Raw genomic sequence first — 15,449 nt, 5'->3', positions numbered from 1 at the left:
AGTATCTCATCGTTGAACTGTTGCTGCTGCCACTGCCACTACTGCTGCAAACCCCGGAGCTGCAGGAAAAGGACCCAGACTGCTGGGGATGCCGCCCTCCCTTGCATAGGGGCAGAAGGTGAGCAAGTTGCTGGCTTACCAGGGCTCTGAGAATGTTCCACACATCTTTCTCTGCAAATACTGCTTTCAGCTTTGACCAGCCCAGCACAGCAGCTGTGTGGCAGAGGGCAGACCGGCAGATCTGGGAGAGAAGGAGGCTCAGCATGAGGAGCTGGGGAGTGGGTCTGGGCAGGGACACGGAGGGTGCAAAGAGCAGAGACAAGCAGCATCACATCCAGCCTCAATGGGATGGAAATGCTGGTGAATCGACAGGGACCCAGGGCTTAGGGAAAAGGCAGGGGTCCAGGCAGCGTGACTCTACTTACACGCTCCTTTTCCCACTAATGAGAAGTTTAAAAATTACAGTTCTAACATTTTCCCAGTTGCTGTGGTGTGACACGGAGACCCAGAGCACTGGAACTATCCAGCTCAGAGCCTTATTCACTGGCCACATGGCTTCCCACGCCCCCACCCTTGCCCCCACTCCACCCCACAAAACAGTCTTTCTGAAAACAAATTTCCCCAAAGTCTTAATCCCCCAACTGGGTGGTCGCTGTTCTAAATCAGGGCTGGCTGTGTTGGGAAACCACGGCGGAATCCACTGGTGGGGCTCTCCCACACAAAGATAATATCCCCATTCAATCGCTTGCCCAGCCGGCCTCAGATGCGCCTAAGAGGCCTCAGTGACGACAAAGTAGGCTGCTCTGTGGAAACAAGGTGTCCTGTCACTAAGTCAGCCAGTCTTCAAGTGTTCAAGCTGCAGTTCACGTTCCTGGGGCTCCTGGCCTCAAAGCTGGACTCATTCATTCCGGAAAGAAGGCCAGTTCTAGGCCGTCTCTGTTCTGCCCACCACACTGCCTCCCACGGGGGCTTCCCGGCCCAGGGAGCCCTGTCTCCATTCACAGGCAGAGAGTATGCAAACAGCAGCGTGGAGAGGAGGCCGCTGGAGCCACAGGCAGGGAAGCAGAGAGAGGGACTGGTGCCTGTCGATGAGACTCTCCTGGGAGTAACACCACTGGGAGTCAGTGGCCAATCGGATGGAGCCGGAAGCTGGGGAAAACTTCAGTGCAAGCATCTGTCACTCTCTAGTCTCTTAGTGAAACTCTGCAAGGACCGGGACTACTTGACTCCTTCAGCACCATCCAGTCCTGCCACAGCCCTGCCTGAGCACTCAACATGTTCAGCATTTACCTCCCATGAAAACAGGGACTGAAGACCAGGCTCCACGGCCTGGCCTCTCACCAGAGCCACGTCGGAATTCACGTCCTGCAGGTGGAGCACTAGGGCGACTAGCAAGTTGAGGATCTGATGCTTCAAGGGAAAGACAAGGCTCCTCTTCTTGACCTTGGCCAAGACACTCCCATAGATCTCAAAGGCTGCCAACCGCAGATGCTCTGACACCTGTGTGGGGAAGACGCCTCTGTGTCTGTCTTTTCACCCGGCCACCCAGGGTCAGGGGTCCCGAGCTCCACCCCCCCGACCCCACACTCCTGTGTGCATCCCTCCCCACATGACCTGCTCTGACCCCTGCCGGCTGTGGTCTGCTTTCTCACTCCATCTTACTCTTCAGAAAGACACAGAGGGCAGAAGCTACCAGGCCCCTTCAGAATGGTGTCATATTCAAGGTTAAGGGCCTTGAATCATTCTGCCAACTCCGTGTGGGTTTTTTTGTTGTTGTTTTTTTTTTTTTTGAGACGGAGTTTCAAGGGTTTCACTCTTGTTACCCAGGCTGGAGTGCAATGGCATGATCTCGGCTCACTGCAACCTCCGCCTCCTGGGTTCAGGCAATTCTCCTGCCTCAGCCTCCTGAGTAGCTGGGATTATAGGCACGCGCCACCATGCCCAGCTAATTTTTTGTATCTTTAGTAGAGACAGTGTTTCACCATGTTGACCAGGATGGTCTCGATCTCTTGACCTTGTGATCCACCCGCCTCAGCCTCCCACAGTACTGGGATTACAGGTGTGAGCCACCGCGCCCGGCTTTGTTGTTGTTATTTTTTTTGAGACAAGGTCTCAGTCTGTTGCCCAGGCTGGAGTGCATGGCATGGTCACAGCTCACTGCAGCCTTGACCTCCTGGGCTAAAGCAATCCTCCTGCCTCAGCCTCCCAAATAGCTGGGGTCACAAGCACCCACCACCACACTCAGCTAATGTGTTGCTGTTGTTAGAACAGGGTCTCACTATGTTGCCCAGGCTGGTCTTAAACTCCTGGCCTCACATGAGCCACCTGCCTTGGCCTCCCAAAGTGCTGTGATTATAGGTGTGCGCCACCACACCCAGCCGACTTTCTTATTTTACAGATGCCTAGAGAAAGAAAATGACCCCGAGAGGCCTTCACCTCCTCAAAGAAGGGCGCCAGCGTGAAGGTGAGCTGGATAAGGAAGGAGGACGAGTGCTGCCAGGTGAGGTGGCTCAGGAGAGTCTTCAGCACCCGCAGAGTCTCCAGCACGATGTCACCGTTCGAGGAGTAGCAGCAGTTCAGCACGTAGGGCTGGAGGATGCGGAGCCGTCTGACCTGTGGGCAACAGCTGCTCAGGGAACGGGGAGCTGAGGAGATGACCCCTGCCAAGCCAGGGAATTCTCATTTCAAGTCAATTCAGCCCCACAAATGAACACCGCATTCTTCTGCTTTTTCATTCTGGAGCTGGGACTTGTCCAGCGTCTGGGTAGCAGTTGGAATGAGCTGCCCAGGAGGACAGTTGGGGAGATACCTTGTGCCCATCATGAGAAAAGGGGAGAAGACAGAGGAGGCCCCCTCCTCCCACTACACCATAAGTTTCATCTCCGCTGCCTTTCTCATCCCTGATGACAACAGCAATCTCCAAGGGACCTGGATGACACGTGTGAGATCCTGGGGTTAGCTTGGCCTGTTCTCTGAAATGGCCCATGGGAAAACTTCCTCAGGAGACCTTTCCTGGGAGGGAGAAATCGTGACTGGCTCCAGCCCCAACTCCTGTCTGTGGTGCACTGGCCTCATGAGGATTTGCTCTCTTTGATCACAAGAGTGTGTCCCACCCTGTCTATAACTGGACACACCAGATGTCCCTTGCCCTGGTGACAGCATCTCCTGAGAGCACACCCTTGGCCCCTGCCCCACTTCACCATGTTTCCATGCTTCACGAACACCTCCAGCATCTGCAGCAACAGCTTCACCGTGGCTGGCTCCTCACTCCTGAACCAGTTTGCAAGAATGCGGGTGGTGATGTCATCCACTACGGCTGCCACATCGGGGCACTGGAGCAGCTGCGGCAGGGAGACCAAGAAAGACAGGCGGACAAGGAGAAAAAGCAGTCCTCAGTGACTTCGGATCTAGGTTCCTACTCATTCGTAGGGAAATGTTCTGAGGGGTTTAGAATTGGTAGAGAGGCCAAAGCCTAGCTAAAGGCTGAATTCGTACCTGTCATTCCAGAAGTCATATATTCATTCCCCAAGTTTTCCTTAAGCTTTTTTTTTTTTTTCAAGAAGGAGTCTTGCTCTGTTGCCCAGGCTGGAGTGCAGTGGTGTGATCTCGGCTCACTGCGACCTCTGCCTCCTGGGTTCAAGCAATTCTCGTGCCTCAGCCTCCTGAGTAGCTGGGACTACAGGCGTGTGCCACCACACTCAGCTAATTTTTGTATCTTTTAGTAGAGATGAGGTTTTACCATGTTGACCAGGCTGGTCTCGAACTCCTGACCTCAGGTGATCCACCCATATGGCCTCCCAAAGTGCTGGGATTATAGGCATGAGCCACTGCACCTGGCCCCTTAAACATTTTTTTTTTTTTTTGAGACAGTCTCCCTCTGTCACCCAGGCTGGAGTGCAGTGGCACAATCTTGGCTCACTGCAACCTCCACCTCCCAGGTTCAAGCTATTCTCCTCCCTCAGCCTCCCCAGTAGCTGGGATTACAGGCATGTGCCACCCTACCCTGCTAATTTTGTATTTTGAGTAGAGACAGGTTTCACCATGTTGGTCTGGCTGATCTCGAGCTCCTGACCTCAGATGATACCCCCACCTCACTTCCCAAAGTGCTGAGATTACAGGCATGAGCCACCACACCCGGCCCCCTTAAGCATTCTTGATAAGGGAAACTGTAGGAGATAAAAGTAAGAAATGCACTCTGCCCTCAAAGATCCTAGAAATTCAGCTAGAGAGTCAAGACTTAGGTACATGAACCACCTATTGAACATTCAAGGCAATAACAATACTACACAAATTCAAAGCAAGTAAAAAGTTATCATAAACAGGTATTGCTCTATCTAGGAAAGGTTTATGAAAGAGGTAGAACTGGAGCTGAACTTGAATAAAGAGAACTTCAGTGAGCAGATGGGAGGAGAACATAGGGGGGTGTGTGTGTGTGTGCGCATGCGCATGTGTGTGTTTAACGGGAAAAGGTGGGTATGGCAAAACGAGAAAAATGTAGGGAATAAGTGTAACATAGTTGAGGGAAGGGCAATGGGTGCTGACCCCGCTCCAGAGGATCCCATTGGTGAGGAGTGTTGGACGTGGAAAATGTGTTGGGTTGACCGAAGGTCCTAGGAGGAAAGATACCAGCATGTCATCTTCTGGAGTTGCTCCAGCTGGGTGTGGTGGCTCACACCTGTAATCCCAACTACTCTGGAGTTTGAGGCAGGACAATCACCTGAAGCCAGGAATTGGAGACCAGCCTGGGCAACATAGCGAGACTCCCTGTCTCTAAAAAAAAAAATAAAGTTGCTTCAAGCACAGGTAATAAGGGTCTGGACGAGGCCAGGTAGTAGGAATGGAGAAAGGATGACTCTGAGGAACATTGCAAAGCACATAATGGTCAGATTTACTGACCTGCTGAAAAAGGCAAAAGAGAAAAGTCAAAGTCCCCTGGAATAATCCTTTTTAAAAGGGAGAGGGGGAAAGGAGAATTATTAAGAAATCACTGTCAGCCAGGCACGGTGGCTCACGTCCGCGATCCCAGCACTTTGGGAGGCCAAGTGGGGGATCACCTGAGGTCGGAAGTTAGAGACCAGCCTGACCAGCATGGAGAAACCCAGTCTCTATTAAAAATACAAAATTAGCTGGGTGTAGTGGCTCATGCCTGTATCCTAGCTACTTGGGAGGCTGAAGCAGAGGAATTGTTTCAACCTGGGAGGAGGAGGTTGCAGTGAGCCGAGATGACGCCATTGCACTCCAGCCTGGGCAACAAGAGCGATGTCTCAAAAAAATTTAAAAAATCACTTGAACCCCGGAGGCAGAGGTTGCAGTGGGCCGAGATTGCACCACTGCATGTACTCCAGCCTGGTGGCAGAGTAAGAGTCTGTCTCAAAAAAGAAAAAAAAAAAAAAGAGAGAGAGAGATCATCCTGGCCAACATGGTGAAACCCTGTCTCCACTAAAAACACAAAAATTAGCTGGTCATGGTGGTGCACACCCATAGTCCCAGCTACTTGGGAGGCTGAGGCAGGTGAATCGCTTGAGCCTGGGAGGCAGAGGTTGCAGTGAGCTGAGATTGCACCACTGTACTCTAGCCTGGCAACAGAACAAGACTCTGTCTCAAAAAAAAAAAAAAAAGATTATTTTAAATAACATTTTTGCTTGATGACTTATGATATAGAAAATATATTTTGATGACTTGTGATATAGAAAATACATTTTAAATAATAAAATGACATTTAAAAAGAAAATATATTTTGATATATTTAAATATATTTAAAAAGAAAATATATTTAAAAAGAAAATATATTTTGATGACTTGCGATATAGAAAATATATTTTAAATAATAAAATGACATTTAAAAAGCCAAAAGTCAATCGGATACATTTAAAATATATGTACTTGCTTTAGCATGCATGTATGCATGCACATATGAATGTACATTTACATGTAACTAATGGCAAAGAAGTCTTCATTAACATCTCAGCAGTTTTCATCTGACTTTGATTGGCTGTCAAGCAGATCCACCCTCATTTACTCTCTAGCTAAGTAAGCTAGAGAGTGAATCTCTGCCTTACTTTCATTCTCACAAAATAGAGGTAAATAACACCCTTTTCACAGAATTAGAGAGAATTAAAATAACAGAGCTCTGTTGTTTCTTGAGTACACTGAAGAAAAGCACACAAGCCTTTCTGTTTTAAATATTTCTATTTGTGATCATCTCAAGGAAATTAATAAAGATAACGAAGCAACAGCCAGTCGCTGTGGTTCACACCTGTAATCCCAGCACTTTGGAGGCCTAGGTGGGCAGATCACCTGAGGTCAGGAGTTCAAGACCAGCCTGATCAACATGGTGAAACCCCATCTGTATAAAAAAAAAAATAAAGATAACGAAGCAACCAACAAACGGAGCGACAAAGGCTATGCTCTCTCACTTACAGATTTTGACCTACTTACTTACCTGGTACCTAAAACCCCATTGGCTTTCCACTTTAGAATCTACTGCTTCTCTCTCTGGTTGCTGAAAATGGGGTTCACCCGTCCCCCTACTGCGGTGCTCCTTCCAGCCTCTCCCCAACATGCTGACCTTCCCTCCCCATTGTCAGCCCAAAACCCCAATCAGGGTGGCAGATGAGCAAACACTGTATCATGTGCCCCTTGTTTCAGTTGGGTATCAGACACTTGGGGAAACCTCTAGAGTGATTCTCAATCCAAGCTATATTTCTAGAATATATCTTTAATCCTGGGAGCTTCTAAAATAAACTGATGCCTGGACCCATGCCAGATCAATTCAAATAGAAAAACTAGACAGAGAGTGAGGAGCAGGGTGGAGGCTTGGCATTAGCATTTTTGAAACCTCCCAGGAGGATTCTGATATGCAGCAGGGTTCAGAATTACTGCTCTAAAGAGAGAGGCAGCCATCTCATGGTGGCCTCCTGCCCACTCGGGCTTGTGCCTTGTACTGTTTCTCCAAGCTAGGTCCAAGGACTACCTGTGGCACAACCACCACTGGAGTACTTCTAGAAAATGAAGACTTCCGCTGGGCGCAGTGGCTCATGCCTGTAATCCCAACAGTTTGGGAGGCTGAGGCGAGTGGATCACCTCAGGTTGGGAGTTCGAGACCATCCTGGCCAACATAGTGAAACCCCGTCTCTACTAAAAATACAAAAATTAGCTTGGTGTGGTGACACGCGTCTATAATCCCAGCTACTCAGGAGGTTGAGGCAGGAGAATTGCTTGAACTCAGGAGGCAGAGATTGCAGTGAGCCGAGATCACGCCATTGCACTCCAGCCTGGCAACAGAGCAAGACTCCATCTCGGAAAAAAAAAAAAAAAATTCATGTGGCTTGAATTTTAAAAGGATCCCATTTAAGGCTGTAGCGGCTCAGAAACTCTGAAATTCTCTCAAATACTATTGGTGGAAGTCTAAAGTGGTACAGCTCTACCAGAAAGCAATTCGTCATTATTGTTAAAATTCATAGAAGACGTTCACACTTTTTGGTCTAATAATTCCAATTATTATATTCAACAGTTAAGGAAATAATCTGGAATATGGGCAAAACCTTTTGACAGAGATGTTCATTCCAATGTTATTTATAATTGTGTAAAATTGGAAACAGAATGTCGAATAAATTATAGATCATCTTTGTGATGAAACATTGTATCACCACTAACATTTATATTTATAGGCCAGGCATGGTGGCGTACAACTGTAATCCCAGCACTCTGGGAGGCCCAGGTGGGAGGATCACTTGAGCCCAGGAGTTCAAGACCAGCCGGAGCAGTATAATGAGACCTCCTTCTCTACATTTAAAAAAAAAAATTTAAATTAGCCAAGCAGGGTGGTACATGCCTGTAGACCTCGATTCTCAGAAGGCTGAGGTGGGAGGATCACTTGAGCCCAGGAGATGGAGGCTGCAGTGAGCCATGATCACAGCACTGCACTCCAGTGTAGAACATACCTTTAAACCTGGGTCAACAGAGTGAGACTCTGTCTCAAAAAATAAAACAAAATTTTAAAATGTATGTTACAGGCTGGGTGTGGTAGCTCACACCTGTAATCCCAGCACTTTGGGAGGCCGAGGTGGGTGGATCATGAGGTCAGGAGTTCAAGACCAGCCTGGCCAAGATGGTGAAACCCCATCTCTACTAAAAATACAAAAATTAGCGGGCATGATGGTATGTACCTGTAATCTCAGCTAATCAGGAGGCTGAGGCAAGGAATTGCTTGAACCCAGGAGGCAGAGGTTGCAGTGAGCCAAGATCATGCCACTGCACTCCAGCCTGGGCGACAGAGCAAGACTCTCTCTCAAAAAAGAAAAATGTATGTTACAAAGAACATGTAATGACATAGACAGATATTTGAATAGAGCAGGATACAGAATATTAGTAGAAAATGATTTCTACTAATGCAGTGGCTCACACCTGTAATCCCAGCATTTTAGGAGCTGAGGTGGGTGGATCACCTGAGGTCAGGAGTTCGAGACCAGCCTGACCAATATGGTGAAACCCCATCTCTACTAAAATTCTAAAATTACAAAAATTAGCCAGGCGTGGTGTTGTGCACCTGTAGTCCCAGCTACTTGGGAGGCTAAAACAGGAGAATCGCTTGAGCCCAGGAGGCAGAGGTTGCAGTAAGCTGAGATTGCACTACTGCATTCCAGCCTGGGCGACAGAGGGAGACTCCATCTAAAAAAAAAAAAAAAAAAAAAAAAGAAGAAAGAAAATGATTTCAACCAGCACACACATACACACCTCTATACAGGCAAAAACCTGAATGAATGTGGTTTCCTCTGGGGGTTATGCTTAGCAATGGTTTTATAATTTTTGATATACTTTTCCATATTTTTGAAATTTCCTATTTTTTTTTTCTGCGGGTAGCTGAATTATATTGAGTCAATCAGGGGCCCTAAGCAAAGATTAATTTTAAAAGGCTGCTCAAGGCTGAGGTGGTTGAAGGAGAGAGCTGTGTTGTTCCGTAAGGTCAGGGCAGAGTCAAACTGCCAAGAGATTTAAGGAGGCACCAAAGCCCCCAACTCAAGGTAACCAAATCAAATGCCATTAGCCATGTCCCCCAACCCTTCGTAACAGTGAGTCGGTGGCCTTCCTGGGAGGTGTCTGTTGGGCATGGCTGTCTTACAGAGGGATCACCCTCACCTGTTCCCCTCCCACCAAGAGCCAGTCACCTCTGTCAGGAGCACAAGGGCTGTCAAGTGATTCTTGCAGTCTGGGTCCTGGAGGAGCCTGATGATGGAGCCAAAGAGCGGGCGGTTGTGCCAACAGTTATTGACGACCAGGGACCTACCGACAAGAGAACAGTGTTCAGGTGAGGTCTGGGCTGCAGGAGAGGGCCAAGTGAATGGAGGGCCCTCCAGCCGGGGACCCAGGTGCAGCTCACCTGGCCAGAAGAGTGACTCCATCATAGTGTCTTTCAGGATTGACGAGCAGCCCCCAGCCCCCATGTCTCTGAATAGAAGACACATGGTCCCCATAACCACAACTTTGCATCAAGGTCTTCAGGGCCTCCACGGTAGAACTGGAGAAAGAGCAGAAAACAGAAGTCATTCACCATCTGCGCTCCTCTCCCTCACCAGCCACCTGCCTGACTTCCAAAGCTTTCTGGGGATCATGACCTGCTGGTGGTCGGACAGCCCCCAGAGACCCAGTTAATATTTTACAAGTGAAGCAACTGAGACCAAGAGAGATGTGACAGCTGCAAGGTGACACAGTGAGCCAGCAGAAGGGTAGGGAATGCAGTCCAGGTCTGTGGACTCAAATGTGTGTTTTATCTACGGTATTGATCTCACTTTGGTACCGAATCTGTGCATCAGCCTAGTATGCCAGGTTTAAAGAAGGAGCCTTTCCTAAAAAGTCCAGAAAGCTGGACTCCCACCTGTAATCCCAGCAACACAGGAGGCTGAGAGAAGAGGAAGGTTTGAGGCCAGGAGTTCAAGGCCAGCTTGGGGAAAATAGCAAGACCCTGTCTCTAAAAAAATAAAATAATAAAATAGAATTTTTTTTAATCCAGGAAGACTTCTTCATACGAAGTGTGGGGAACAGGTTAAGTGCCCTGGCAGGAGCGTGTACAAAGGGTATTCAGGCCCAGCAGGCTGATAACAAGTCGGGCGAAGGTGCTAAGCTGATGGCCCCTGGAGCGTAATCACTAGCAAATGCCAAAGGTACCTTATCGGGTCCACCCATTCAGCTATGTGTTGCTGATCCTGGCTTATTTCAGCGCCCCCTTCAAGCACAAAAAAGGAGATCTGGAACAGCAGGGCCAGGAACAAGGAGGAGAAGAAGGACTGCACCTCCATCCGCCGACTGGGTACCTGCAGGAGCTCATGGACGGCCCTGGTGGCCTGGGAGGGAGGAGGAGAGTCAGCCATTACCATATCTTCGACTCATAGATCCTGTCACCAGAAAACCTCTTTCCACAACCCATCACCATGACAGATTTGCCCAGTAAAACCCATGCTGCTAGAGCAGGTGCAGATTAAATTAGTGTGAGCCAGAAAAATCAAGGGCAATTTCTAGAATGTCGTTGTTTTAAAAGCGCTCTTCTAATCATGGTGGTTATTTTAGTCTCTTATCATTTTGAGAGTTAGAGGAGCTGGGGAATCCAGTTCTTCTATCTCCCTGACAAAGCAAAGTCAACTGGAAAACCCTCCCTGCAACCCAACTCCAAGACTGCCATTAGACTGTTCCACCAAACACTGATACCTAAAAGGTCAAGGCCCAAAGAGCCCGTGACAGCCGTGACAGCCGAGGACAGGACGCAGGGAGTCCCCTTCCCTACCCCGGGCCCCCCGTTGACCTTTCCATACAATCAATGGTGAGATATCTGTTCCCTCGTGGCTGGGCTCCTGGTCCTTTGATCTCTGGTGTGGAGTCAGCCTCTGGAGCAGATATTCCATGATCATTTCGTAGCCTTTGGGGAAGGATGCCAGGATTTCCCAGGGCTTGCAAACCCCTCTGCAGAGTCAGAAACCCACCAACACAGTTACCCGCTTCAGGTAGCCCACTCTCCACAGGTCCCACAGTGCTTCCAGGGGAGGTGACACTAGGCCCCTAGGTCCCCTGGTTTCTTCCTTCTTTCTTGCCTCTCTCTTCATTACCCTTCTCTTTTTCTCCTTCTGTCCCTTTCATCTTGCCATCACCTCCAGACCTCCCTGTTCCCTGTCATCTCACACAAATCTGGAAATGTTCCCTTGCTCTGTGAACCTGGTTTGAGAAAGTACCTGAGGTCAAAGCTTGTTGGCCACACTTGAATGTGTCAGATTGGTCAGAAGAGCAACCCGTGGGTCCCTTCTCTCTGGCCCGTCCAAGCTCTGAGAACCCACCCACCCTCAGACCACTGCATCTGTCTTCCAGGCTTTCCCCTGTCGTCCTTAATACTCAGCATGACCACACTCCTCTTCAGGCTGGCTCTGACCACCAGCCCTGCACAGCACCCATGCCTCATCTCATGCACCCACTCACTCTCCTCTATCATCAGACACATGCCATTCCCTTTGCCTGGCATGTCTCCCCACTCACCTTTACCTGGCAAAATGACACTCAGAAGAAAAGTACATATCTGAAAAGCATTTGCTACAAATAACATAAAATGTTAGGAAAATCTGCTTAGTGTCCTCAAGAAGTCATGGCCTTTTTGAAACAGGAGGAAGCAATGAGGAAGTAAAGGTGAGATAAAAGGTGAAGACAGACTTTCACAGCATGCTCTGGGGACAAAGACAAGAGGGGAAAAATGGGCTGTCAATGAAAGAATGGCAATGAGACTGATAGCCAACTTCTCCACAGAAACAGTGGAAAGCAGAAGACAGTGGAATAAACCCACAAGTTCCCAGCAAATCTATCATTTAATGCAGATTTGCTTTACAGATAAGCAAAAATAAATGGTTTGATTTAATAGAGTTACACTAGAGGATAAACTTCTAAATAATACCTTTAGGAGTATTGTTTTTTTCTTTCCCCTTTAGGGAAAAGAAAAATAATTTCCTAAAGAAAGTTCGAGGTGCAAAGGGTGGTGAGCAAATAGAATGGTAAATATACCTATAAATCTAAACACAATATTAGAGTAAGAATGTGCATAACAGCATAACAGCACTGTTAAAAATAACAGGAAGCTGGAAACAACAAATAGTCATTTAAAAAAGAATGAGTAAAGTAAGCTTGTAATAATCATAAAATGAGATATGAAACAATTAAATAAGCCTGGTCCCACTGGGTGAGGTGGCTCACACCTGCAATCCCAGCACTTTGGGAGGCTGAGGCAGGTGGATCATCTGAGGTCAGGAGTTTGAGACCAGCCTGGTCAACATGGCCAAACCCCATCTCTACTAAAAATACAAAACAAAAAAAAATTATCTGGATGTGGTGGCAGACACCTGTAATCCCAGCTAATCGGGCGGCTTAGGAAGAGAATCACTTGAACCCAGGAGGCGGAGGTTGCAGTGAGCCGAGATTGTGCCATTGCACTGCAGCCTGGGAGACAGAGCGAGATTCCATCTCAAAATAAGCAAACAAACAAATAAGCCTGGTCTAATAGATGACTTTGCATGTAGTAGAGAATATTATTTCAAATATCCATTAAACATGTAGTAAAATTGTTAACATTAATCTCCCTGGAGTATGCACACAAAAGAACCCCTCGACACATTCTCTAAAGGAGAAGATATTTACATCATGTTCTCTAATTATCATCCAATAAAACTAGAAAAAGTTTATCAAAATACCTAAACACTTGGAAATTAAATATTAAAGAAGGAAATCTGTATAAATTTGAATAAATATGTCATTAGATGTTGTACTGGCATTCAGTATATTTCAAAGTCTGTTATTTATTTTTTGAAAAACTCAGCAGATTTTACCATTTCTTTGTGTTGAAAGCTTTCAAAAGCCTCTCCTCTGGCTGCTTTGTAATATATGATACCTTACTGTTGATCACAGTCACTCTCCTGTGCCAGGACTTATTCTTCCTATTATATTATAACTTTGTTTGTCCAGTTGGGTGCAGTGGTTCACGCCGGTAATCCCAGCACTTTGGGAGGCCAAGGCGGGCAGCTCACCTGAGGTCAGGAGTTTGAGACCAGCCTGGCTAAAATGATGAAACCTCATCTCTATTAAAAACACAAAAATTAGCCAGGCATGGCGGCACACACTTGTAATCCCAGCTACTCAGGAGGCTGAGGCAGGCAAATTGCTTGAACCCAGAAGGCAGAGGTTGCAGTGAGCCAAGACTGCACCACTACACTCCAGCCTGGGCTACAGCGAGAGACTCCATCTCAAACTGCCCTTCGCCCACAAAAAAACACACTCTAATGATATAAACCTTTTTTAAAAAATAATTCCACATCAGTGAAAAAAAAAAAAAAAACTCAGCAGATATAGAATAGATAGGCACTTCCTTCTCATGATAAAGGAAATTAACAACAAGCAATCCTAATTCCCCTCACAATCTGCTAGGACAGAGCAAACCCACTCCAGCCTAGTTCTTACACCAGTTAAAACTAAAAGTACTGGACAAATACAAAAAGCAACTACCTCCCAACACTGGAAAAAACAGCATTTCAGTGAGTTTCCCAGAATTCTTTTTTCTCTATTGTTCCCCAGCTTTGACCGAAAGTGACCGGAGTACTGAACTGTGCAGCAGGCACAGGCAACAAAATCTCTGAGTAAAACTCTGTCTCTCTGGCCAGAGGACTGGGAAAGCGGGTCCTTGTGAGCTGGAGAAGTGTGGGTGGAATCTGTTTCTTTCTTTGTCATTTTTCTCTCCCAGCTCTGTCCCAAGAGTGACTCCAGATGCACAGCTGCACAGTAGAAGTAGTTTGGGCGGTGACACAACCGCCTAACACAGGGCACCGTGGCCCAGTGCGTGTAGGGGTGGGGGAAGTGCTATTTTTTTTTCTCTCTCCTTTCCTCACTTCATCACCCTGGAGCCAGATCCAGTAGTGTAGTTGTAGCAGCACAGGCAGCTAAAACTCTTAAGAGATGGCCAGGTACACTGGCTCACACCCATAATCCAGCACTTTGGAAGGCCAAGGCAGGAGGATCCCTTGAGGCCAGGAGTTCAAGACCAGCCTAAGCAATACAGTGAAATTCATTCTCTAAAAAATAAATTTAAGGCCGGGCACAGTGGCTCATGCCTGTAATCCAGCACTTTGGGAGGCCGAGACAGGAGGATCACAAGGTCAAGAGTTCAAGACCAGCCTGGCAAACATAGCAAAACCCCATCTCTACTAAAAATACAAAAATGCCTGTAGTCCCAGTTACTCAGGAGGCTGAGGCAGGAGAATAGCTTAAACCTGGGAGGCAGAGGTTACAGTGAGTCAGGATCCTGCCACTGCATCCAGCTTGGACAACAAAGTGAGACTTCATCTCAAAAAAAAATTAAAAAATATAGGGCCATGGTGACCATGCCTGCAGTCCTAGCTACTTGAGGGCTGAGGCAGAAGGATCACTTGAGCCCAGGAGTTCTAGGTTGCAGTAAGCTATGATCATGTTACTGCACTCTGGCCTGGGTAACAGAGCATGACCCTGCCTCAAAAAAAAAAGAAAAAAAAGACTTTAAATAGGCATTTTAACCATGCTCCATGAGGTGAAGATGTACATAACTGAAATAAGTAGAAAGGCTGGGCATGGTGGATCACACCTGTAATCCCAGCACTTTGCGAGGCTGAGGTGGGAGATCGCTTGAACCCAGGAGTTCAAGACCAGCCTGGGCAACATAGAGAGACCCTGTCTCTACAAAAAGTTAAAAAATTAGCTAGGTATGGTGGCACACATCTGTGGTCTCAGCTACTCAAGAGGCTGAGATGCGAGGATAACTTTAACCTGGGAGGTTGAGTCTGCAGTAAGCTAGCATCATGCCACTGCACCCCACCTGGGGCAACAGAGCAAGACCCTGTCAAAAAAGAAAGAAAGAAAAGAGAGAGAGAGAGAGGGGGGAGAGAGAGAGAGAGAGAGAGAGAGAGAGAGAGAGAGAGAAAAGCAAAGAAAGAAATAGAAAAATGAATGTTCTCAGCTGAGAAATAAGCTATTTTAAAACAAAATGGAAATTTTAGGACTGAAAAATATGGTATCTAAAACAAAAATTCACTGGATGAGATCAAGAGGAAAATGAAGATTATAAATAGAAGAGTTCATGAACTTGCAGACAAATCAATAAAAATTATACAATCTAAAGAACTAAGAAATTAGAAAAAAATTAGCAGAACTTCAGGAATTTATAGGACTCCATTAAAAAGTTGAATATTCAGCCAGGCACGGTGGCTCATGCCTGTAATCCCCGCACTTTGGGAGGCCGAGGAGAGTGGATCACGAGGTCGGGAGTTCAACACCAGCCTGGCCAAGATGGTGAAACCCCATCTCTGCTAAAAATACAAAAAACTAACTAAATATTTGCAGTATTTGTGTACTGAAAAATACAAAAGATTGATGAAAGAAATTAAAGACCTAAATAAATAAAG

The 15,449-nt window shown here is 47.0% G+C and overlaps 1 protein-coding gene across 1 annotated transcript in view; it reads right to left on the bottom strand.

Moving 5' to 3' along the window:
* LOC116558671 (maestro heat-like repeat-containing protein family member 7) overlaps positions 1-15,449 on the bottom strand; it is a 41,477-nt gene that overhangs the window by 7,580 nt on the left and 18,448 nt on the right. The window contains exons 7-14 of the mRNA XM_032288677.1: positions 10,806-10,953; positions 10,165-10,340; positions 9,380-9,517; positions 9,168-9,282; positions 3,201-3,341; positions 2,437-2,613; positions 1,342-1,500; positions 140-241 (exon numbers count right to left, since the gene is read on the bottom strand). Coding sequence (XP_032144568.1) covers positions 140-241; positions 1,342-1,500; positions 2,437-2,613; positions 3,201-3,341; positions 9,168-9,282; positions 9,380-9,517; positions 10,165-10,340; positions 10,806-10,953 — 1,156 coding nt within the window. The remainder of the gene's footprint in view (positions 1-139; positions 242-1,341; positions 1,501-2,436; positions 2,614-3,200; positions 3,342-9,167; positions 9,283-9,379; positions 9,518-10,164; positions 10,341-10,805; positions 10,954-15,449) is intronic.

This window comes from Sapajus apella, unplaced genomic scaffold (assembly GCF_009761245.1).
Source record: "Sapajus apella isolate SASKATOON/1434 unplaced genomic scaffold, GSC_monkey_1.0 scaffold22, whole genome shotgun sequence".
NCBI lineage: Eukaryota > Metazoa > Chordata > Mammalia > Primates > Cebidae > Sapajus > Sapajus apella.
The sequence above is the reverse complement of the archived record's forward strand: the minus strand, read 5'-3'. Positions and strand labels throughout refer to the sequence as shown.